At 37.8% G+C, this 26,954-nt stretch overlaps 1 protein-coding gene across 3 annotated transcripts in view; it reads left to right on the top strand.

Annotated features, from left to right (window-relative positions):
- WDR70 (WD repeat domain 70) overlaps positions 1-26,954 on the top strand; it is a 377,836-nt gene that overhangs the window by 319,996 nt on the left and 30,886 nt on the right. For 2 of the 3 annotated variants that reach the window (XM_010367672.2, XM_010367673.2), the window contains exons 13-17: positions 1,411-1,549; positions 19,496-19,596; positions 21,242-21,321; positions 23,289-23,405; positions 25,224-25,386. In XM_010367672.2, the coding sequence (XP_010365974.1) occupies positions 1,411-1,549; positions 19,496-19,596; positions 21,242-21,321; positions 23,289-23,405; positions 25,224-25,386 (600 nt within the window). The remainder of the gene's footprint in view (positions 1-1,410; positions 1,550-19,495; positions 19,597-21,241; positions 21,322-23,288; positions 23,406-25,223; positions 25,387-26,954) is intronic. The other variant, XM_030927443.1, reaches the window with a different exon arrangement.

A 26,954-nucleotide genomic window follows, 5' to 3' on the forward strand; every position in this document is an offset into this window, starting at 1 on the left:
TTTGTGGTTTTTAAAAATTTGAGCTGTAGTCAACCAGGGTGCTGTGGCTCACTCCTGTAATCCCAGCCCTTTGGGAGGCCAAGGCGGGCGAATCATGAGGTCAGGAGATCGAGACCATCCTGGCTAACAATGGTGATACCCCGTCTCTACTAAAAATACAAAAAGTTAGCCGGGCCTGGTGGCAGGCACCTGTAGTCCCAGCTACTTGGGAGGCTGAGGCAGGAGAATGGCGTGAACCCAGGAGGCGGAGCTTGCAGTGAGCCGAGATTGCACCACTGCTCTCCAGCCTGGGGGACAGAGCGAGACTCCGTCTAAAAAAAAAAAAAAAAAACACTGAGCTCTAATACCATCAAAGCAGTTTTTAATATTTACTGAGCATTTATGGTACAGCTCATTTTCTCATTTTTTAAATCATTCACATCAGTAATTCAGCATGCTTCACTTGTTCAGACTGTCTTGCTGAACACTGTTATCTCCAATCTACTAAACTGGCCCCTGAAACTTTTAAAGATTTTCTTGAAGGAGCTGAGGTAAAACTTGACCTTTGAGTCCTATAGTCGTTACCTAGGCAAATTGTTCTATTGTGGTAGAAATGAAATAATGATCAACAGAGAAGAGCATGAAGATAATGGAAGTGTCAAGTGAAGGAAACTGTGATAATGCGGTACTAACTCTAACATGGTCCGCTGCCCATGGCATTTTATGTTAAAACAAACAAACGTGAGTTTATAACTGATGACAATTTTTTGAGCTATTATACCTGCTGCAAGTAATGCTAACTATATAACTTGTTTGGGTCATGTCTTAGATTAGTCGCAAGCGATGGCCAGACTGCTAACAACAAGAGCCTTGGAGTCATAGCCATCAATTAGGTTCCACCAGTGCAACCTGTGGCTCATTTCATGGTGCTCAACTTGACATAACTCAAATTATTTGGGGGTGATGGTAGTGGTGTTAGTAAAAATAGTTTTTAAAAAAATGGCCAAAATAATCATTTTACTTAGACATTAGTCATATATATATCTGTCTGTAGACACTCTTAATGTCTATATTAATTTTTTCACACTCCCTTTACATTAAAAAACATTACAATGTAGAAGCTGAAAAGCACAGATTCTGAAGTCAGACTGCCTAAGTTTGAATCCCAGCTGCACTACTTACTTGTGTTGCCATGTGCAAGGTGTAATTAAATTATTTTCTTCAGTTTCCTCATCAGTAAAATATGGATAATAACTATCACATAGGATTATTGCGATGATTAAACAAATTAATGCAAGTGCTTGACTCATAAGCCCTATACAGGAGTTAGCTCTTATTATAGCAATGTTTATATTTTATTTAATTCACTAATTATTGCTAGATTGTTGTGGAGGTCATAAGCTTATACTCATAAACGCTTTTTTTCTGTAGGACTGATTGCTGTTTCAGTCCAGATGATAAGCTCATAGTCACTGGTACATCTGTTCAAAGAGGATGTGGCAGTGGCAAACTTGTTTTCTTTGAGCGTAGGACTTTCCAAAGGGTGTATGAAATAGACATCACAGATGCGGTACGTATATTCTTTTCTCCTCAGCCTTGAGAATACGTAAAGTTTTCCTCTTACCCATCTTTTGGTTTTGTTTGTTAAGTAGAACATAAGCCCTGGCCCTGAGAGCACGGTGATAACTGCTTTTCACTCTAGCATAGGAGTTATCAGTATGTTGTGAACTGCTGATCTACCCTATCCCTTTCCACAACCCAGTGTTTCCTATGGGCCTACACTTTAGTAGTAATTTCAGCTGGGCCTGAGATGTTTCCCCCTCTCTACCAACCAAATTGAGGAGGGAAGAAGATGATCATCATGTAGAATACAGAAAAGAGCATCCCACAATGGGCATGTTTGTGAGGATCTAGGGATTGTCGACGAAAGTGAAAGGTTAAGAAGTGACGAAGTTTAACATTGTTCTTGAAACCATGAAAACTTTGACAGAACTCTGCTTGTGTGGGTTGTAGTCATTAAAGTCAGGCTCAGCTTGCACTGAACTTATTTGCTATTTAGTTATTTGGAAATTTAAAACATTTCAGATTTAACTTCTACACTTGAAAAAAAAAATTAGTTTTCTTCACAGATTTATATGAACACTAAAACACCAGCATTCACTTGTTCATTCATTCATTTGTTCATGTCCTGAGACTGAGACTGGAGCCACATGTTATACAATAAGAATGAAAATTCCCAGAGGAAAATTTGACTTCCTTTAAACTGTGTATTATTATTTACATGGTAAGGCAAATCATTGTAATTTTCTCAGTATGAAACAGGCCAATTAATGTCTGTGTACATTTTCTTTGGCTCATTGTCAGATCTTTTAGTAATGTCCTGTATCTTAAACAATGTTCTTATGTAGGTTTTTCCAGTTGTTTCAGCTCTTGGTAAACAGTTGAGACATATTATGCACTTAAGTGACTCAGACAATTGAACAACTGTTTTTAAATCACCAGCAAAAAACTCCTGTCTCTAATGTTCTAGTATTATTATGAAGTCTTAATTTGCAGGTTCTGAATGTAAAACCACAGTATAGTTAGAGTATTATAGGAAAAGTGAAATAACAATGAGATTAATTCTACATGAGTACTTATGTTTAATAGATTCTAATCTCATGACATAATTTGAAAGGTGCCAGCACTCACATTGCTTTTTCTGGGTGTATTAGGAGCCAACTAAAACACTAGAATCAAAGAAAACAATCGAATCTATCAACTTTCATCTCAGAAAGTAAAATTATTGTAATCATTTGTTCCAGATATAAGCTGTGTTCTACTATGCCTCTAAATGACTGTACATTTCAGTATCACACTTGATGTATTTTTAAATTGTAGCTTAAGTTGAAGTGTAAATAAATTAAGGAATGTAGACATATGATTGCACTTTTAAGGACATGCTGGGCTTCTGTAGTTTATAGGAAGAACATGCTGTTTGCTGGAAAAATCAGTGTCTCATAGTGTGATACATTTTTGTTCTCTGTGTTACTTTTATAGGTAGATCTTTTTCTCCATAGTACTTACCCCCGCCCCTCATATATTGTATGTTTGTTTGATTTTGTCTGTCGTCTTCTACCAGGATGTAAGTCACACAGGGCAGAAACTTTTTGTTCACTGCAGTATCCTTGGTGCATAGCTCTTAATATTCATTGAATGAGTGAGAGATATACTTGGGAAGTGCAAGTAAGGCATATTGTAGATCATAGGTGTGTCTTTGGAGAGTGAGGCAGGAGAGAGATATCTAGAGTCAGAAAGGTAAAACTGGTCTTGTATACAATAAGAAAATGACTATGTTGTGTTGTTTTTTTTTTTTTTTCTTCAAAGCAAAGGAAGACACATTCGGATCTAAGTTTTGAAATGGTTAATTCTTGTTGAAATATAAAGTTTAGTTTTATAAGATTTGGTGAGTCTGTGTAGATAAAGCCAGAAATTTATAATTTGGGAGACTGGGTGAATGTTCATTGACATAAAAATACATAGAGATAAAATAAAACAAATTTTGGAAGAAAGTGAATTCTGCTCTTGATATGTTGAGCTTGAAATACCTATAGGACTTCTGTGTAGAGATACTCAATATGCAGATGGTTTAATAAGTTTGGTGCATAAGAGAAAGAAGGGACAGGTTTGGTAAAAACATTTTTAGTGCATAGTTGAAATGTTGATTGCTGATGGTTTGGTTAAGGTAAGGGAATAAAGGATAGAAAAATGAGCCGTAAGAAGCATCATCATTTAAGAGACGAGAAAATGAGAAGAAGCTAAGAAAGGAGAAGTTTCATTAAATAAACAGAACATACAATATTGAATCATCTTTAAAAAGTCAGAAGACAAATTATGAGATCTATTTTAATAGATGGATGAAGAGAGAACTTCAAATAGGAACAAAACCACACCCCCTGAGGAGTCCTATTAAATTGTTGATTCAGTGAGGGTGAGGGCTTATTGTTATTGTTAACATCAAATAGTATCATTTTTCTGTTTATATATTAGAATGCTATGTTAAATAAAGGGGCTTTTAACAGTGCCTTTGACCTATTGTCCCAAGTTTTACGTCTTCTTGGAATGTAAAAAAATAAATAAATAAATTTCTTGGAATGAATAAAAGGTGAACATTTTGCTAGAAGAGCCAAAAGACACCTCTTTTATAATTTTGTGTTGGAAATACCACACTCCACGGTAGTAAGGAACTTAACTGTGTGTTTTAATTTGCATAAAAGGCAGCATCTCAGATTCTTAATATCAGCAGTTAGTAGTGTACTTATTTGACTAAGGCACAGACAGACAGTGATGGTATTATGTCTGTCCTAGATGTGTTCATTTACTGAACACATATGATTGGTTACGCTCTTCCCACGCTGTCTTCTAAAACAGAATAAACCCCTACATGCTTATATTCTAGAACACCAGGCTCAGTATAGGTATATGGAGCCAAACATTGTTTTCAGTCAGAAAATGTTAACGATCTTTGCAGTTATTCCTATTAACTAAAAAGTATCTTCACAAAAACATAGCTTTTTAAAATTACAGCAAGGGCATTTTCTATAATTATTTTTGAAACAAAGTTTTTTAAAAACCCAAAACTTGTTCTAATTCTGTTCTCTGCATTGTCATATTCTCTGAAAAATTTCCTTTCTATATTCAGTGTAGAGATTCTCAAGTCTGTTTGCTGCGAGATGGTATATATTTCTTTAACATTTGCTGTTTCACCATACAATGTTTGCACACATTTTACAACTCTGCTAAAATTTTTAGACATTTCCCTTGTAGTCTAATTGCATTTCCTCAAATTATACACTGAAATAGTTTGTTTGTGTCCTCACCCAAATCTCATCTTGAATTGTAGCTCCTCTTGTGTTGTGGGAAAGACCTGGTGGGATGTAATTGAATCATGAGGGCGTGTCTTTTCTGTGCTGTTCTTGTGATAGTGAGTAAGTCTCTTGAGATCTGATGGTTTTATAAAGGGGAGTTCCCCTGCACCTGCTCTCTTGCCTGCTGCCATGTAAGACGTGCCTTTGCCCCTCCTTCACCTTCCACCATGATTGTAAGGCCTCCCCAGCCATGTGGAACTGTGAGTCAATTAAACCTCTTTCTTCTATAAATTATTCAGTCTAGGGTGTATTTTTATTAGCAGTGTGAGAATGGACTAATACACACACTCTCTCTCTCTCTCTCTCTCTCTCTCTCTCTCTCTCTCTCTCTCTCTCTCTCTCTCTCTTTCTCTCCCCCTCTCTCTCTCTCTCCCCCCTCTCATTTATTATCTAATTCTTTGTGATTTGAATAGTATGCTTGGCCTCTTAGATGAATTCCAGAATATAACTTGAACCTTGAGTTTACAAATTCACTTCTTTTTTTTTTTTTTTTGTAAGACAGTACGTTATGCTTTTTATGTATTACATAAAGGGCTTCCATTACTCTGTTTTATATAATAAAAGCATAGGAAAGAAAGAATGGATAAAATACAACTTGACGATGACATGTCAGTTTTTAAAATTAATTTTATTTAGCTGAAATTATTAAATTTTAAGCTTTTCTTAAGAGCCAGTATTTAGGGAAATGCTCTGAAATAATATTATTAGCTTGGTAGTTTTTCATCAAATGATAATTTATTGTGAAATGACTAATAGAATTTTCTTTTTAACTAGTATAAACCAAGGGACATGGTTTATGCAATTGTACCAGTATACTACCATTTATATTTTTTAACTTAAGCATGGTTAATCAGGTTGTTTTAACCTGATATTGTTTCATGGTCTCTGCACCTCATTTGCTTTTGGCAATAATTTCAGAGCTAGCAGGCATTCCCATGGGTAAAGAGGGAAAAGGAGGAAAGGAAAAAAGCCAGGAATTTTATACCTGAGCCTAACTTCTTTTCTAATTTGTTTGTTTGCCTAGGTACTTTGGTGAGAGTCCTCTATTTTTGTAAATACTGGCTGAACAAAATGAGGATAAGAAACAATTAAAAAACTAAACCTTTATTTTTGAAAACACTGCTATATAACATCTAGCATAACCTAGCATATGGCCTCTGAAGTGACAGAAAAGGAAATATGCTTTGATATTTTCAACTAATATGCCTTGGACATTTTAAAGTTGATTGAAAAGGCCTGGCATGGTGGCTTATGCCTATAATCCCAGCATTTTGGGAGGCCAAGGCAGGTGGATCACCTGAGGTCAGGAGTTCAAGACCAGCCTGGCCAACATGATGAAACCTTGTCTCCACTAAAACTACAAAAATCAGCCGGGTGTGGTGGTGGGAGCCTGTAATCCCAGCTACTCAGTAGGCTGAGGAAGGAGAATAGCTTGAACCTGGGAGGTGGAGGTTGTGGTAAGCTGAGATGGTGCCACTGCACTCCACCCTGGGCAACAGGGTGAGACTCCATCTCAATAAATACATACATACATACATACATACATACATACATACATACATACATTAATTAAAGTTGATTGAAAATCCTAATATTAACATAAGAAATATGATAGTAAAGGTCTTTTAAGGAAGGAAAAAAACCTCATTTTTGATTTCTAGATAGTATGTGTTTTTCTTTAAGACATTTTTTTAGATAGTAAAGAACAAGGATAATCTTACGTTTTTACTTCCTTCTATCATGGCTTGTTTTTCAGAATATCCCTTTCCTGTGAGAAATGAAATGTATAATATGCATGCCTCATTCATGTTCTCTAAAAAAGAAAACTCAAAATATGAAGTATTTGGTGTCTTCTGTCAATTTGAAATATTATGATCATCATTGTTTTCAAGAGGCTAACTCTATAGTTTGAGAAAGCATATATTCTGGAAATGAAAGTGCTAACACTTTCAGGTTGATTGAAAAGGCCTGGCGTGGTGTAAATGTTATACATCACATTTTGTATGTGATGTATAATTACACATGTTATACATGTAACATAATTATGCATAACATAAATTTAAAGAGTGTATATTCTGGAAATGAATGTGTTAACACTTTTCATTTCACAAAAAAAGTTTTTGTGTTATTATTAAGAGAGAATATTGATGTTTTAAATTCAGAGAGATTGAAGAGGAAGACTAAATGGATAAAAAGAGCCATGAAATAATAGACCCTTTATGAACCTAGCTATTTATCTTAATTTATAATGTGTAAGGGACATACTGGCCATTCAGACTACGGTCAGTCTCCATTATTTGTACTTAGGGAGGGAAGCAGAAAGATAATTCAAATTAATGGATATTTCAGAAATCCTCAGAATTGGCTTTGGAATGTATCTTTGTTCTTACATTTGAATGTGGATATAGCTGATCTGGGAATTCACTTCAAACAAATTAATGATACTATACCTGTGAAAGTTTGACTCTGAAGGAGTTGAGGAACTCATCTGTTCTTTCATTTCTTACTGGGAATAGAATAATCGTCTATTTTACTGATATAAAGTCCCAACTCAGGCAGAATTGCACCTCCTTATAAGTTTCTAAAAATAAAGGAGTCAAGCATTGTCTCTGCCCAGAGTCATACAAGGAGTAGTAGTATACAGAGAGAACTTGAGCTATCAGCACTGCAAATGCTAACTGAAAATAAACTTGAAAGACTACATTTGGCATTTATCTGCCTTCTAAAATATAGTGAAACCTCTTTAATGTGAAACACAAGGAAATGGAAAAAATGGGCTTTGAATTAACTAGCTTTCCATTATCTGATTTTTATTATAGAGCAATCAGGCAGCTGGTTGACTAGGGAATAGCATTTGCTTTGAATTATGTGTATTATTTTGAATAACGTGATACCAGGTTAATGAAATATTACTATAATTCACTTTTTAAAGGAGGATTAAACAATGCATATCCTAGAGGGAGCCTGAGTAGCATATTTGTATTTAATAAAATATGTATATTTGCCCACAGCCAAGTGATAGGACGGTATACCTAATTAACATAGGTGTGTGGAGCACTTGCTCACTGAGAACAGAAAGGTGAAGTCTCAGAACACTGATTGTTTCTTGGTCTTCCAAGATGTATGAATATTTGATAGGAAAACTGAGAGTAAGTAGAAAATGATGGAGTTTTAGTGTAAATTTGCCAGTACATGTTTCTTTCTCTGGCCCTATCTTTTTTCCAGGATCAAAAGCCAACTTCTAGCATGGCTTATTAGGACAGTGTTTTACTGTCAAGAAGTGCAGTGGTCACTTAGTACTAGTATCTCTAGGAGTATTTTCTTTCATCACTGGAGAAAAGAGATGCCAGTGGAATATGGTGAAAAACAACATTGCATTTTTGCTGCCTTCATAATTTGGACTACAAGACCACCTTGAAAAACTTAAACCCTTTTTGGGGAATTTCCTAAAGCAAGCAGCACACACGTTTAAATGGAAACTTGAATTCAGCTGGACTTACCTACTAAGCCAGCATCAATAACACTTGATTAAATTACTTCTTTGATACTCTTCTCAGCCATCTCTAAATTCACCTAGAGGTATCTATATTATGAAGGTTCCAGAACAGTTGTTCTTCATATTTGAAGAATACAGTTGAATGTTTATCTGTAGGCACACGAGAGTAAAGAGAAAAGATATCTCAGATTTCATGGTGGTTTAACTGTTAATATCTATGACATAAAATCTTAACATGTTTTCAGGTAGGGGAGATGACAGGAACTAGTTTAGTGCTGATTCCTTTTTATTATTTTAAAAAATTATGATACTGTAAAATTGACCTTTTTAAGAAAACACACAGTTCTGTGATTTTTAACGCATGTACATATTCATGTAATCACCATCAACACAATCAGTATACAGAACAGTTCAATCACCCCCTAAAAACTCCTTTTTGCTATCCCTCTATAGTTTACACACTCACCCCTTCTTCCACCCCCAACTCCTAAGCCCTGGCATTCACTGATCTGTTCTCCAACATTATTGTGTTACGGTTTCAAGAATGTCATATGAATCAGCAGTCTCCAACTTTTTTGGCACCAGGGACTGGTTTTGTGAAAGACAATATTTCCACAGACAAGACCAGGATTAGGGTGAGGCAAGTGAGATGCCTTCCTCAATCACAAAGTTTAGAGGGGCGCTAAAACACTTAGTAATCAAGATAAATAACATTTTAATGCAACAATATAAAAAACGCAAGAAATCTATGATGAATAAAATACCAAATTTTTAAATAAAAATGGGATCAGTAACAGTGCTATGCCAAGCTGTATTACAGCCTAAGGCAAAAGGAAAACTCAGTTGGACTGATCCTGTCTTTATTTAAAATGTTGATGTTTTGTTTGTCATAGATTTTTTGTTTTTATTTTTTAATTATTATTATTGGTGGAGACTAGAGTTGGGGAAATGGTAACTCACTTCTGCTTGAGTGATACATTGAATTCTGGACTTCTTCCCAAATCCTCCTACTACTCTTTACTTTTCAGAGTCCTCAGATAGGTACCCTATGCCTTCTGCCCTGGTTTTTAAACAACATTCAGAGGGAGAGACTGAATGGAGTATGTTTCTGCTGTCTACAATGGTGATGGAAAAAACAAAATGAAGCAGTACGGATTATAGCAGATTTACCTAGGAGGAAGCTTCTAAGTTAGCTACACGTTTGGAGGGACATTCATATGGTAGGAAATAAAATAATGTCATTGATCCTAGAATGAGTCACCTCTCTTACTTGGGTGGTATGTTCCCTTGACATAGCTATGCCACAAGGAAGAGCTACTGGCTTTTGCTTAATTAGCTGCCATTGGTATTAAGCATACTTGGCTCAGTTTCTCAGTGTTATTTTCCAGAGCTCATTCCTCTTGCCTACCTGCGCACTATGACATAACTCTCCTGTATAAAAATTAGACTTAACAGATTTTACAACTTCCCTAAAGAGTTCATTTCTATGTATGAAATCCCTCACCGTCAGATCATTTTTTTTCTTTGCTTTTAGCCTCACATTCTCATGTTTAGAGCCTACATCCTTTGCTCTGGTCCTCATGGAGTTGGAGAACAGCTGGTTAATATCCTCTGTTTCCTTGAAGATTATAAAGTTACTGTTCAGTCTTGTCTTTGTCTGAGGGAACCAAACTTAGTCTTTTGTTCTTTTTTGTTTGTTAACATTTCCTTGTGGATCTTGTTTTCTCCACACTTATGTTGTCTTTGATACTCTCTTCTCAGCCATTTCTAAATTCTCCAGTGACCAAATTGAAGTAAGGGTCTCCTCAGGGCTGATGGTGTCATGTGGGTGGTAAGGGCATCATCATATTACTAATGTTTATTCACATAATGCATGGCACGTAGTAGATGCTCAGTGAAGATGTATTTATGAATTTTGCTTTACTTTTTATTACATTTTATTCTGTTACATTCTTGTTGGGACTAACTGTAATGTCCTTTTCCTTACCACCTTCTCAAGTTTTTATTTTTTGGTTAATAGTTTTTAAAAATCAATTTGGAATTTCAGTGCATGTATTTTCTTTTTTTCTTTTTTTTTGAGACAGAGTCTCACTCTGTCGCCCAGGCTGGAGTGCAGTGGCATGATCTCAGCTCACTGCAACTTCTGTCGCCTGGGTTCAAGTGATTCTCCTGCCTCAGCCTCCCGAGTAGCTGGGAATTACAGGCACCAACCACCATGCCTGGCTAATTTTTGTAGTTTTAGTAGAGATGGAGTTTCACCATCTTGGCCAGGCTGGTCTTGGACTCCTGACCTTGTGATCCACCCGCCTCAGCCTCCCAAAGTGTTGGGATTATAGGCAAGAGCCACCACGCCCGGCCACATTTTCTTTTAGAATTGATGAAAGAAGTATGCATTTATTTTAATTGTCTACTTCTTAAAACTTTAGATGATCCTTTTTTCAGATTTACTACAAATAACCAGGTTTTGGGTTCATTAGAGGAAACACAGATTTACTGCAGATGCTTAAAATATTGGTAATTTAAACTCCACTGAATATAATTTGTTTTGATTCTTACACTATTAATGAATATGATATGTTTCCTGGATGTATTTTGTAACCTGTACTCTGTGCTTTGAAGCAAAAGTTATTTCTTTGAATGTGATACTTTATCAGAAGTCTAATCACTACTCTTCATTAGAATACGGGACAAATACTGATGTGATATAGTACTTATCACTTTGTTTTTCTCATCTTTATTATCTCTTTTTTTTTTAATTTAATTTTATTTTGTTTTTTGAAACATAGTCTTGCTCTGTTGCCTGGGCTGGAGTGCAGTGGTGTGATCTCAGCTCACTGCAACCTACACCTCCTGGGTTCAAGTGATTCTTGTGCCTCAGCCTCTCAAGTAGCTGGGATTACAAGCATGCATCACCACGCCCAGCTAATTTTTTTTTGTTTCTTAGTAGAGACAGGGTTTCACCATGTTGGCCAGGCTGGTCTTGAACTCCCGATCTCAGTTGATCTACCCAACTCAGCCTCCCAAGGTGCTGAGTGAGCTGTCATGCCTGGCCTCAATTAACTTTATAAATTTTTTGTAACTAGCACATTCTTGATTCAGGTGCAGTTTTTTAGATTCTCTATTCAATGTTCTCTTCTTTGAAATAACGTTTACTGTAGGAATCCAGATTCAAACCCTGCAGTGAAGCGTCCTTTCCTATGACCACCTATTTAACAATGATCTCATTTGGGAAGTTACAATGTGAGATGAAGGGCCAATCACGTGCTATCTTAGACTTCGTGAGCAAAAGAATGAGGACCAAAAGGAGGGCTTATCCAGTTTAATAGTTTATCCATTTCCTAGTATCATTTAACCCCATAACAAGCTATATTTTAAAAATCCACTCCTTAGTAGTGCCAGCATTTGCAAATGAAGGTTTTTCTGCTTCTATTTGTAGTCCTTCGAAACAATAGAAATAGTCAGTGTATCCCTTTTGATTAAACAGGAACTTTTTTCCCCCCTTCTCTACACAAGAGTTTGATATTTTATTTAATAAGTATTTACATTTATTTAATAGGTATTTAAACTTGTGTAGACATGATTGCCATGAATGGCAGAGCTAGATAAGGAATTAGCCACTAGGTAATACTTATTAATTTTATTTATTATATTATTATATTTACTTATTAGGTAATATTATTCACCAGGGAGAAACATATTTCCTCTATAAAATGTAAAAAAAGAGAACTTGATTTGTAGATGTTTAAAAATGTTCAGAATGATACTTTTCTTTTCATAATGTGTAAACAAATAATACAGTAATAACTAGAGCTCCATTGTCTAACCCTAGCACCATATCACATCCCACTGAGGGACCAAGTAAAGGACTTTATGTCTTGTAGGATTTTCTGACAGTTTTTCTCCCTCAGCCTGAATCTGATGAATGATCTTTGGTAACAAGTTTTCCAGCTGTTGTATCAGAATTCTGGCCAAACTTTCACAAGTATGTATAGTGTGGGGAAGAACAAGGTCTATAATTAAAATGTATCCCAGGACAGTATTTTTCCTTTATGGAAATGATAGATAATGGTCTTGTAGGAGGATGGGTTGTGACACCCCCAAAGGACTAAATAAAAGTATAATATTTAAAACATCTTTACCTGTACTATAGTAAGATAAATAATATTTTACATATCCTGTGTAGTTTGTCTATACAGGAAGATTCAGTTTTTCCTGTGTTTTCTTGGTTTTACATACTTAATGATTTCCAAGATCTGATTACATATATTTTTTTATCTAGCAGTTAGAGATTTAATAAGTTTCATGCATTACTGTTTTATATATATAAACACAGGATTGGTGGTCATTATCTTTATGCCTATCTCTGTTGATAAATGAAGAAATGTAAAGGAGCCCGGGTCTGTGTAGACCAAACATAGAAAAACCAGGTGGAGTTTGGTTTACAGTGTGGGTCTTAAGTGATCAGAAATAGACATGAGGTGCTTCTCATGCCTTTTCACAACCTGGTCTCCATAATAAATGATAATATCTCATATAAACAGATGAGGCGCCTCTTCTCTAGAAATGACTAGCCTGAGGCCCCAGTGCCTGAGGCTCCTCTTAGGCATGAGCTCCATATCTTGACACACCTACCATATCTTGGTATCCCATTCTGTGCCCACCAGTGGGAAGCTCTGCTGCATCTAAGTGGATCCCCTGGGGTGGGACCTCTGGGGTCATTTGCCTTGTAGGATGACCACCCACCTGGGTCACTCACCCTGTGGACTCCTGTTCTCAGTCTCCTGTTTGTTTCCTGCTCACAGACTATCATTAATAAGAATAATTACCAGACTTTCTTCAGTCATTACTTGTGCCTTCTTTGCCTTCACAGATTCTTCTCAAGTAACAGGGCTGAAGCAGACTTTTACTGTTTTGAATTAGGTGAACAACATTGTATTTAATTTTCTTTCCCAAGAGACCTTCCATTTTCTCTGAGAACTTTTTCTCGTGATGAAATTCTTAGGCAGGTTTATTATCAGATACAGATGGGATTCATTTAGTGCCAAGGATGACTACTAGGTTCCAGATTTTTGCTGCTTTAGTGGTTATCTTTATTTTATAGCACAGACTGTAAATTAGTTATTTTAGTAAAAGCATTTTTCACGAGTTTGATGGGAATTAATTTGATAATTAGATGCCAGTTTTTAAAACACATAATCTATACATCTGTATCAAATATGTATGACAGGTGCAAAGCAGCACTTTCCCTTACTTGGTTTTTCTGCAGCAGCCCCCACATTTATGAAAATACTATGGCATTTTTTCTTTTCACCATTGCACTCCTGTCTGGCCTAGTAGAGAATTTTTCAGGATAGGGAAGGGAGAAGATTGAGAAGATTTCTGGAAAAAAAAAAAAAAAAAAATAAGACAGTTGCCCCAAGTCTGGCCCATGGTAGAGCTTCCTTGGAACTGGGGGAATGTAGAAGAGGGGTAAAGGAGAGGCATATGCTCACTTAGCAAGATGTGTAGAGAAAATGTCTGCCTTTAAACTTTTCCGTTGAGGGGATGTCTGTAGAGATCAGGTGGTGCTAATGACTATTAGTTATTGGAGACTGGGGCTTACTCACCATATTTGCTTCCTGAACTTTAGAGGGATGAAGCCAAGTCTTGTGGCCCATGCATACGGCAAAGCCATCCCAAGTCTGAGAAAAGCAAGGCTTTGGGAGAGAATGGAAGGAACAAAGACAGGAAAAATAGCCTGGAAAAGTTGAAACAATTCCCATTTTACTCTTATACTTCCCTGGCCCAATATTTTAATATAGAAATAGTTGTTCTTTCTCTGTGAAGAAAATCTTGGGCTTGTGGAAATCTGAAGAAAGTTCTTTCTCCAGTATTTTTTTGTTCTTATCTGTTTTCTTTTTATTTGTTTTGGGTTCACATCTGGATCTGCTTTCTTAGTGTCTGGAATCTGCACACACACACACACACACACACACACCCCCATTCAAATGTGTTGGATAGTCCCGAGGATGTCTGTAACTCTAAGACTGCCTCTATACAAGTCTGCAAAATTGTGTGACAGTCTCCTTCACGGTCAGGTGTCAGGCTTTTCATTTGAAAATTGTGAAAAATGCTTGTTCAGGGAATCATGGCCTTACCTTATCCATTCTTATACTGTATGATACTGTATGACAAAAACCAAACATGAAAAAACCAGATGGAGTTTGGTTTACATTATGGGTCAGCAGCTGTGGAGGATCCGGAAATGGGGTTTCAACATAATCATGTTTAAGGTATAAAATTATGAAGGCTGTTGGCTTTCTTTTAGCATGTAGAATAAGGGCGGTGTTTAGATATGTGCATCGCAGATCCCTAAGATGTTACGCAGGCATGATTTCTTTTATAGTAACATTTGTGAACTGGGAACTAATGGGCTTTTTTTTTGGTAAATGATTTTAGTAATTCCTGCTTTTTAATACAAACTTGCTAAGGTTTCTACTGGGTTAGGTGAGTTTGGATATGATTAAATGTCTGCTACCTCCTTTCCTCCCCATCTTTCCAAATAGAGCTTTGCATGGTTAAGTAGTAAGGGAGTGAACAGTGGAGTTGGAGAAACCTGCTTACTGACCAAGCTCTTCTATGTGCAAGTTATTATGTGACCTTGGGAGAGTTACCACTCTCTACAACCTCAGTTTCTTCATCTGTGAGGTGGGATGAGATTATTAATTTTGTAGTAGTTGTGAGGACTCAATTATATAAAATAATACAAAGTTCCAGTACCTAACAGTTCCCTTTCTACCATGTCCTAAAATGTAAATCATTTCTCTCTTTGGTTTCCTTCTCCTCCTCCCCTTATTTGCTTCCCTGGTTTCTCTAAAAGTAAACAAAAAAACCACAGAAATAAATTATTTGGAAATTTTTGTGGCCTTTTCACTTTTGCTAAGGGGTAATTCCAAAATTCCTATTTTGGAATTTTGACACTGCTAGCTCGACATCGTGCTTTCTCCCCGGCCTACCCCTCTCTTTTTTCTTTGCTCTCTGCAGGGAAGAAAAAAATCTCTCCGTTGAACACATTAAGGTCTTGTAACTCCTTCTAGTCATGCTTATGGTCTCCTATTCCAATTCTTGTCTCTTATTTTTGGGCAAATTTGTGGTTACCCTCCACTACCAAATTAAAGGGTTAAAATGAAAATGGGCTTTGGTTTAAAAGAATAAGCTTAATTTTGTGCTGAAATGTATAGGTCAGCTTCGACAGCTAGAGGAAGCCATTAGTGAACCCACATGTTTTGGGAATTGAAGTAGATTAGTGTAAGAATAAAACACTTTGTCAATTTGTTTAAGCAAATCAGTTTATTAAAATATGCAGACTAATTTCAGACCCTAGTTCTTTGCACTGCAGTGGCCTTTTGCTATTTGAATCTCATGATACAATGTGAGGGCTTTCTCTTTGATTCCGTAGATCTCATGTCTTGATGTTCCTGACTGGTTCTCTGGTCCTTTGATTCAAATGTGCTCTCTATGCTTTATTTGCTATATTTCTCAGTAAATCCATAGGTCTGAGTATGTCACACTCCCAGTAAAGAAGCACTTCTTCAAGAACAGGATGAAGAAAGTTTGGGGTGGTTGGTTGATAGAAGGATTGTACTCTTTCTAAGTATTTATAGCTCATCTGTCTTCTGATGATGGTTCCTTAGGCTTCTAGCAGGCACGTGTCGCATTGTTGTTAAGCAAAGCCCGGTATGTATGTTTGACAAGTTAGCAGCGTGGCAGCTCAGCTTGCTTCCCAGCCCTGCCGCAGTCTCAGGGATTGTTTGGTTTGGCAGGTAGCCAGCTCTCTGCTATAAGATGCATTTCCTTGACAGGATAAAGTGTGGAGCCGCATTAGCTGCAAAGTTTACAAAGGTTAGCTAAACACACACAATAAATATTAATAAACAAAAAAGGCCCACCCACCTTTGACTTTAAATTTTGTTTCTGCATTTCGTGTTTTAGAATCCTTGTAGTAGTTGATTAATAACTGGTATTAGGGTAATTGAGCCTTAAGTATCCTCTGCCTAAGTCAGATTGCTCACAGGCCTCCCATTGGCTGCTTTGGTTTCTCATTGCCACAGTGCATGGGGCTCTGTTTAGTTTAAGGGGTCTTATTTGCCTCTCCCTGTTTCGGCGTGAAAGGAGGGTAAATATGCTTCTCCCTAAGAACGTATATTAACCAGCTATATGTGTGTGTAAAGGCTCTGGATGGTACAGGATGTGAACAGGAATAGAGGTGAGGTGTCCTTGGACTCCCTGGAAAGCAATCGGACCTTGGTCTGTTGGCTTGTGCAGTTGCTTCTCTCTAACATTTACACCCTCAGTGAAGAGGGAGAGAGTAACAGTAACCTGCTGCCCCTGGAAACTGCCTGTTTGGCTGGATGTCTTGGAATTTATCAGGCCTACATTGTGGATCTTTTCCAATTCTGTACCCTGCTCACTTGAAAACATATTTGAGAACTAGTAATCTTAGACTGCTTAGCTGGACCTCTAGAGAACCAAGAAAGAGAAATAACTCTAATACTATGCCCTTAATATTGTCCTGGGCCATTTATGGGTGGCTGAGATTTCTGAAAGCCTTTGACAGCCCCCTTTCATTGCTCTGTGATTCATGTACGTTCTCTCTCTCTAGGACCACATTAGGAGGAATCTAACCCTGCTACATTTGTAGGATACCTGAGTAAAATAATGATATGAGGAAGTCAAATTATTCCTCATGGAGTAATGATTTTAATTAGAAAATTGTCTCCAGCTTTACCTAGCAGAGCAATCCATTTAGGCATGGGTGAACTGTAGCTTTTAATTCATCCTTTGGTGAACATTTGTTGAGCACCAGACACTAATCTAGGCACTTGGGATATGTTGCCAAACAAAACTGACTGAGATCTCTGCCCATGAAACATGTGTTCTAGAGGGGAGGGCAGACAATCAGCATCATTAATAAATAAGTTATATATTATATTAAAAGATGATAAATGCTTTTAAAAAAAGAAAAGCAGAGTAAGCGGAGTTCTGGGTCACTGTTTTAAATTGAGTGGTCTGAATAGCAATGACATTTAAGCAAAGACTAAAAGAGATGAGTCTTGACTCAGATGGATTTCTTCTAGATAGGGTTTCATAAACATGACTTCATGAAGTTGTGTTTGTGACTCTCCTCATGTTTCCATATACCTGACTGTGACCATCTGGGAATTTCCAGTGGTCTATCTCAAATTAGTCTCAGTGGTGGAGCACCTAGAAGCTGCACTTTGTAGACCATGAGCTGTTGATAAACTTAATTCCATCTTCCCAACCAGGAGCAATTTTATTAGGAGAAAATGTGACTTTTTAATGTATATATTATAAAGTAGGTTTTACAAGCATAGGTACAAAGCAACAACCCCCCCTCCCCAAAATACCCAAACTATCAAATTAAATATATCTTATTTTTTCAAGTTTTTCTGTTAATATTTACTCACTATTATATTTGTTTTATCATCTTTTAGCACTTGCTAACCTGAGTAGCAGGTACCATAGATTTGAGAAAAATTGTGGAAAGAAAGCCTAAACTGTGAAAACCTGCCCTTTTAACTTAATTTTCCCCTCAACTAATGGGGAAAACACAGCCATTCTGATTTGATTTTCTCTGTACAATATCCCAGTCCTCTTCAGTGGTACATAGATTAAGAACCACTCTTCTAGAGTAAGTCTGTTAAATCAGATATGAATTAAATAAATGTCTTGTAGACTCTTTTCAGCTTTCTCCTTAATTCCTCTGGAATATCAGGTAAGGGTTTGTAGCCATTTACCTATTTTTTTGCATATTTTTTTTTACCATTCACATGGGAGTCTGACTTTTTACCTTCCCTCCCTCCCTCCCTTCGCACTCTGTCACCCAGACTGGAGTGCAGTGGCACAATCATAGCTCACTGAAGCCTCAAACTCCTAGGCTCAAACGATCTTCCTGCCTCGGCCTCCTGAGTAGCTGGGACTATAGGCACATGCCACCATGCCCAGCTGGGAGTTAATGTTCTATCAAAAAGGATCTCAGAGATTTCAAGATATTCTATCTTAACAAAAGAGTGGAATGATTAGAGACAAGGAAACAAAGAAATTCAGCCCAAAGTAGATTTAGGAGACAGTAGTCATGATTTTCATTTTACCACTAGAACTATAAAATGCTAATATCTAATCGTACCCTTTTCCCCTTTAGTCCCTATATATAGTTTGGCAAGTGATAGATTATTAATAATATTGATTTAATGCTTCCACTCATATCTTGTTCTATCAGAGTGAGTTCTATAGAACCTAGTACATGGGGTTTCTGTTTACCAACATTACCTTCATCTTTTTTCTGTTTAATTCTGTCCACGCTACCCCTCCCACCTCTGCCCTCTTACCACAGACAAAAATTAAAAACAGGGTATAGTTCTCACTGAGAACTTGTGGTTCTTTTCAGTCCCAGAGCACCACTTATTTTCCTCACCAGTAATGAATTCATAGGATCATAACTTCCAGTGAACCTTCTCTCAAACTGCTTTTCATTCAGGTTAATGTCAAGTCTTCATATTTTGTATCTGTTTTACTTCTGCTGTTATCCTGCTGTTTTATCTCATAGATAGGGAGACATTATTAAATGCCTGCAAATGTGTATTGTTTCTGAAAAAGCTTTATGAGATTTGGATCCTTGTGAACTAAAAACAATAACCACCTGGTCTCAATCTGCCGTCCAGAGGGACATACTGTATGTGTGTAAGAGCATGCAATCCACTTCAGTGGTTAAGTGTAACTGAGTTACGTGGATTTAGCATTCCATGATGCCAGCCTCACGTGGTAATGGACCTGGGAAACCTAATTTTGCGATTTCAAGGCTGTCCAGAAAGGGAGATAATGTCAGGAAGAGAACATCTTTTTGATTTTTATGGAGTATCACCCAGATAATAAGTGATGGAATGGAACTAAACTTCAGGAACACAACTTTATGGTTTAAAAGCAAATGTATAAAAGTTAGAGGTAAACCATCAGGATGATATTTCATATAGTAGACTAGCCATCAAAGTACCAGCAGGATTGTTTCCATTTTTATCTGGCCTCTTTAGTCAACCACTGCACCTTTCCTTTGCAGAGTGTTGTTCGCTGCCTGTGGCATCCAAAGCTGAACCAAATCATGGTTGGAACTGGAAATGGATTGGCTAAAGTCTATTACGACCCCAACAAGAGTCAGAGGTATTTCATAAGTATTGCCTGTTTTAGATGGATGACAACAACTGGGGGGAGGGATTTCCCTCCCACCCCCCGCTTTTATTCATTTCCCACTTTGATGCAGATCCACCCATTTAGAAAATGCAGCTGGCACAAAGTAAAGCCTCAAACTCCTGATACTGTGCTTTAAAAAGGGTTTGAATATCGCCCTTGATCCACACTGAATTCAAAGCGAAAGTTTCCTGGGGATTTGCAGTTGTTTAGCTGAAATGTTGAGTGCAAGGGGGAAAAATGTTCTGCCCACTTTGCATACCACCCTGGACAGAGGCATTAGCAGCAATACATGTAAGAGATTAACAAAGTAGGGAAGTAACCACTTACAGGAAATGGAATCAGCTTGTCCATTTCACTTCTTTCTTTTTTGGCTTCTAGCAGTTACTGGTTTGGGTGTTTGGCAAGATTATTCTCTGCCCGCAGGAAAGGACAGCACAGATACCTTTCCCCTCCACCCCCATGCCCACCCAAGTTTCAAACTTAAGTATACCACTGTATTTCAAAAGTCTGAAAATGTAACTAGAGGTTCAGTCAGTTCCTCAGTTATTTCCACTTTGCTTAGGCACAAAGACGGATATGTGTCATCACCCAAAAAAAATGGTTTTGTTTCTGTCTCTTAAAGTACAGTGACTGATCAGCTCTTTCTTTAGAGTAAGACTTGGTTAACCAGCGTTAAAATTCACATGTGAAATTCACTGGGGTCCCATATAAACCTGTTTTAAGGTCCCACCTCCTTTGAGGAAAGGAAAGCCACCCTCTATTGATGAATATTCATTGGCCATAATTTTGCTCTGAATAGAAGCAGACAGCCCCGTCTTCCTTCAGAGCTTCCTGGACTAGAGCTGGAATCCTGGCCTTATACAATAAAGTATATTTATGGTATTTGAAAACAAATAGGATTTTATTTGTTTTTTAAAAAAGAAATTAAAAATGCTAATGTACTTCGGATTCGAGTCTGCTTCACTTGAGAAAATGATGAGCCTCATTTGATAGCACCCATTTAGAAGGCACTTTCTGTGGAAACTTTGCTTTAAGAAATTTACTTATTTGTATTTACTTCTCTTGAAAAGGATAATGCTCTACTACTAAGGAGAAGTACAATGTTCTAAGCATATTTTTGGTTAATCCTACACATTCTTGGGCCGTAGCCCCTTGGCAACACTGCCAAGCCAACTCAGTTCCAGACACTTGTACTCTTGTATTTGAAAAGTGGACATATGCCATTTGGGGTGTAGACCACCCAGGTTGCTTTCATCTGAGACATAAACTAAAATTTTAACCCTATGACCTTTAGAGTTAAAAGGTTGGGTAATTTTATTAAGATCTTAAAATTTCACATTATTCCTGTAGGCTTTGTAAACTTGTGTCCTGTTGCCCCGTTACCTCTCCAGTCCCTCTTGCTTGGTAATAACCACTGACTAACAGACTTGCTTTTCCATAAGTTTAAGCTTTTATCCCTGAGAACCCATCTGTTGCCATCCCTCAGAAGGTCAGGGACTTGCGTAGATGAAGTACATGCATAGAGTATGTTCCTGGAAGTATCTCATGTTTTCAACATGAAATTTTCTGTTTTTAAGACCAAGTAAAGAAAATAATTTGCTTTTACACCCCTCAGGGGAGCAAAATTATGTGTGGTTAAAACCCAGCGGAAGGCAAAACAAGCTGAGACTCTAACTCAGGACTACATCATCACCCGTAAGTCGTTAACATGCCTCTCAATCATGCATCTCTCTTCTACTGTCATGTGGTTTTGATTGCATAGCTTTAGAGACAGAGAAAGCCCTCAGAATTCAGGCATATATTACAAAATTGCCCATTCATCTGGGTAGGACTACGAGTCATTTAACAGCTAACCTCTTTGGCTTTTGTGACTCATCACAGGGACAGGGTTATTTCTGCAGCTTTCAACCCAAAAGGAAAAAGCCTATGTGAGCCCAATACATGATAGCAGTTTTTTCAAGAGTAACAGTCTGTTCTAAGTGTAAACAAGAAAGAGTGCTGGTCTTGGAATCAGGAGGCCTGGGTTTGTCCAGTTCCACCACTGACTGGCAATATGATGTTGAACAACTTAACTTTTAATCAGGAGAGTACGGCAACTAGAGGAAGGGTCTGTTCCAGCTTCCTCTGAAATTCTATGACCATGTGCTAGACTGATCCACAGGAATTTGTATATAAAATTAACTACTTGGGGTATGAGTAGAAAGGTTACTAGGGCAGAGTGGTTTCTCTCAGATATGTCACACAACCTCATTAATCTGGCAGATACGTGTTCCCAGAGCCACAATCTCAAACCTGCAACAGGTGACAGCTAGGAAAGAAATAATGGATGCTACAGCGATTAACGTTAGCGGATGGCCCTGTGGACTTTATCAGTGACTCAGTCTGGAGCCCAGGGGGCGCTGTACTGCCGGATTTTTTTCACTTGTGGTGGGTCTCATATGAGACCAAGTCCCTTGGAGCTTATGACCAGTAAAGCGATCCCATGATACTTTTTGCAAGAGTAGAAGTGTTAAAGTCACTGTCATAACCAGTCTAGCTCATGTAATTACATGCGGCCTACTTAAATTCCTCCAGTCGTTTGAAGTGAAAAGCTATTTTTCCTCCTCCTAAAAATACTGTTGTGTTGTGTTGCCCAACTGAGTGACGGGTGGCTATGTTTCTCAGCTCCCCTGACTCAAGGCAGGCATGTTTTACTGGTGAGTGATACGGTCTGCCCCTAGTTGGCAGTATAGGTAGAAGGTAGAAGGTTTGAGGTGTTATAGACATTTTATTGATATTATAAATTCCCTTTAACCTTTCCCTTCCTTCCCCTGGTCCCCTGGGAAAAGTTTTTTAAAGGGGGTTTAATCTGCATGTAAGAGTCAAAAGAAATTGTGCTGGTACTTTTTGGGGGCAAGAAAAAGAGAGTTATTTAATACTTCCCTAATAACGCTTTGCTTTTCCCCTAGAATATTATACTGTTTTCCTTTTAAATTCTCATAATCTTTTATATTCTGAAATTTAATTTTGACATTGAGTAAACAGCAACAGCAATAGAACACATATTGCTTTGGTTCTTATTTTCTTATTTTGCTACCGTATAGCAGGAGGGATAAGGCCCCATTAAGAGATTTAGGCACCCCTTGCATTCACGGCAACCTTTATCCCAGTTTCAGTGGGGTAAGTGTTCCTCCCTTCCGATTACTCAGTGTTGTCAACTCCTCCTGAGAGGTGGTCACATTTCAGAAATGTGTGAAGTGATTCCAGTGTTTATGAGACATCTGAGGAGACTTCAGGACTGACAGCAAGCTGTTGGCATTATTTACATTTGGGTCCTGTAAGAAAAAATAAGAGGCAGTCCCAATATGTGTTTCTTTTTGAAACCTCAGTAATTAAGTTTTAACTGCTACCCATGGTTTGGGAGATGGGGAACCTCACCGATGTTTCCGTGACAATATTTAACAGTATTTCCTGAGTGCCGTTAGCTGCCAGGAGAGGTGAGCAATGAGTCTGGTCTCAAGCAAAATTGGCTAATTGGCTACAGTAAGACTGTCTTTTATTATTAGATGAAGGCTGTTATTGTGACTTCCATTTCATCTTTCAGTTAGTCATGCTTTTTAGCTATGTTTTTGGATGGAAAGATTATTCTTATAATGAAATTTTTCAAATGTGACTTCTTGTAGCTCATGCCTTGCCTATGTTCCGTGAGCCCCGCCAACGGAGTACAAGGAAACAGCTGGAGAAGGACAGACTGGATCCCCTGAAGTCGCATAAACCCGAACCTCCTGTAGCAGGCCCAGGTGACTGTGATCCAGCTAGTGACCTGCAGAGGGGGTTCAGAGGCAGGGTGGGGTAATTGATATAAAATTGGGATGGTCTTTTGGGCCTGGATGCTTCTTTGTCTTCAGAGAGATTTTGCTAGTGTTTTTTTAAAATGTTTTCTTTTTAGCTGCAGAAGAGCTGATGCAGAATCTGGATGTATAAAGCTGATAAAAATTGAGCTGCTGTGCTGAAATAGGGAGGAAGACTGGGGCCCTTTCTGCTTGGTCTCCAATTTGAGTTTTCCTAGCTGGCCTCAGTGGAACTTGGGGGCTCAGTGGAACTTGGAACCCAGTGTTAAACCACTGCTCTTAGTATTGGCTTAATGTATAACACTGGGCACTTTTACCAGAATCCAGGCTGGATTAGGTTTCACATAAGGCGGAAAGTGACCATCATTTAGACTTGTGTTGATATCACTAGAAGATGGATAAAAGTCTTTAGTGTTTTTAAGAAGTAGGTACCAGAAGAAAGCCAAGCAGTACTGGCTAATAGTACAGCACATACCTTCATTAGAATTTCATTTTCTGTTATCATCTATGTAGTTTCTATTTGGTCTGCTCCTTCAGCATAGAAAACATTTTGCATATCTATTGTAATTTTTTTTTCATTTTTTTCTAACACCATCCTAACTGAAGTTTCCAAATAATATTCTTTCTTGGATTATTGTGAACCCTTCTAACTAGGCACCTTAGTCTCAAGGCACTCCCTCTCTCCCTTCTATTTGTCTTATACACAGCTTTAATCCCTAACTCCGTTAGCTTTTCATGTTGCTACAGCCTCCAAACCTTCATAACCTTCCCACTGTCCAATTGTCTTTCCAGAGATTCAAGGTTCTATACAGTCCAAATCAAATCTACCCCTGTAGCTTTACACCTTACTTCTTTCCTGCTCTGATCTTCTGAGATTACTGTTGGTTCAGTCCTGTCCCCAAATACCCACTGAAACAGTGTATTTTTGTACTTAACCCATTCTGCTTGTTGAAAATAACCTTGTTTACCTCCTGAACTTTCACAAATTGGATCCATCTCTTTCGTAAAGACCTGTTCAACCACCTGAGCCTGAAGTGCTATCTTCCTCTAAGTGCCATAATAGTTACTGGCCATACAAATTATCTCACAGTTAATTATTTCCTGCCTTATTTAGTTTCTTCTTATCTTGTTTTATGAAATGAGTCTTTTAGTGTTATTTGGCTTTTCATATGTTTATCTTCTTAAAAAGTCCTACATCTTTCTGAGTACCAGTCACTATACTAGCTGCTAGAGATCCAGTGGGGAACAAATCCCTGCCCTTAAAGAGGTTCCTGTTTCTTAGGGAGATTATAGTACAGCAGAGCAACATGAATCAGTATGTTCAGCTTATTTGTTTTCTCTTGTAATACTCAGCAAAGTACCTGTAAGGTATTTGGAAGATGCCAAGCCCTAAGATACGTTTATTTAAATAGCATCTAATGAATATTGGTTATTTTTATTAATTGAATTCTAAATGTTGATGCCAGAGGAACTTTTTTAAGCACATAGATGGCGCATTGTCTGTAATTTTTTCTATAATGGTACCATTCTGTAAGTTTAAGCAACTGAAACATAACAAAAAAAATCTCTTCCTATTTAAAAGTGTTATGGGGAAGTTCAGGTTTAGTGATCTCTTATTTTGGTTCTGATTGTCATAAATCTAAGCTGAAAGGATGATACTCAAGTACTCTTGAGATTTGTGCTCAGATAAGTACAGTGTACACAGATATACCTGTGTATCCTCATGCTCATTCAGTTTCTAATTTGATTTTTTTTCTTTTGCAACAGGTCGTGGTGGCCGAGTTGGAACCCACGGGGGCACTCTCTCTTCCTATATTGTGAAGAACATTGCTTTGGACAAGACCGATGACAGTAATCCTCGGGAAGCCATTTTGCGTCATGCCAAAGCAGCAGAAGACAACCCATATTGGGTTTCTCCAGCGTATTCCAAGTGAGAATATAGCTTTTTAAAATAGGAAAATTGTTATGTTTAATGAATTGGGGAGAACATAACAATGTTGTTTTTGAGTTCTAACTTGTCTATTTCTTATTTCATACTTTGATATGAAAAATAGGCCAGATACTCGTCGTCCTTAAACCTAGGCATTTGTTTGTATCATAAAACTCTAAAATCGTGAATTTTAAAACTAGGCCCTGTTCCATCAAAGTTGTAGCATGGTGTAAACCATTATGTGAAGCCCATCGTGCCTATGATTAAAACAACAAACAAATCACTGCTTATGTGCATTATGTTAGTTGAGGAGGGTTAAAAGCAAATGAATCAGTTTGTAGGTCTGATATTATGAACTCACTTTTATTTATAGAGCTGTGTATGTAAGTAACACTGCAGAGTAGATCCTGCCTGCTCATATTCTCTCAGATAGCTTAGCATGGATGAATAGGTAGCGGGTCTTAAAGCCACCAAACCAACTACATTTACATTAAAGATAGGTACTATTATAGAATTTTCCGTTTTTATTTTTACTTATTTATTTAGAGTCAGGATCTTGCTCTGTTGCCCATGCTGGAGTACAGTGGCATGATCATAGCTCACTGTAACCTCAAACTCCTGAGCTCAAAGGATTCTCCTTCCTCACCCTCCTGGGTAGCTAGCGTGACAAGCATGCACCGCCACACCCAACTAATGTTTCAATTTCTGTAGAGACAGGGTCTCACTATGTTGCCCAGGCTGGTCTTGAACTTCTGGTCTCAAGTAGTCCTCCAACCTCAGACTCCCAAAGTGCTGGGATTATGGGCATGAGCCTCTGCACCTGACCAGAATTTTCAGCTTCTAAATTTTTAAACTTTTTGATTGAATTTTAGATTTTTAGGAAAGTTGCAGAAATAGTACAGAGAGTACATACATACTGTTCACCCAGCTTCCTCCTAATTTAACACTTTACATAATCTTAGTACAATTAATTATCAAAACTATAAAACTAACATTAGTATAATACTATTAACTGGGCGAGGCGCATTAGCTCATGCTTGTAATCCTGGCACTTTGGGAGGCTGAGGCAGACAGGTCACTTGAGGTCAGGAGTTCAAGACCAGCCTGGCAGCCCATCTCTACTAAAATACAAAAATTAGCCAGGCATGGTGGCATGTGCCTGTAATCACAGCTACTCGGGAGGCTGAGGCAGGAGAATTGCTTGAACCCAGGAGGCAGAAGTTTCAGTGAGCCAGGATCATACCACTGCATTCTAGCTTGGGTGACAGAGTGAGACCCTGCCTCAAAACAAACAAAAAACTATTAACTAAACTATAGACCTCAGTTAGTTTTTGCCAGTTTTTCACTCATGTTCTTTCTCTGTTCCAGGATTCCACATCTCACTTAGTCTCCTCCTATCATAACAGTTACCTTTCCTATCTTTCATGATTTTGATGCTTTAATGAATACTGGTCAGTTATTGTGTAGACTTTCCCTCAGTTGGGGTTTGCTTGATATTTTCTTATATTTGGAATGAGACCATGCATGTTTGGCAAAAATAACACAAGAGAGATGTTGTATCCTTCTCA

The sequence above is a fragment of the Rhinopithecus roxellana genome, chromosome 3, assembly GCF_007565055.1.
Source record: "Rhinopithecus roxellana isolate Shanxi Qingling chromosome 3, ASM756505v1, whole genome shotgun sequence".
Lineage (NCBI taxonomy): Eukaryota > Metazoa > Chordata > Mammalia > Primates > Cercopithecidae > Rhinopithecus > Rhinopithecus roxellana.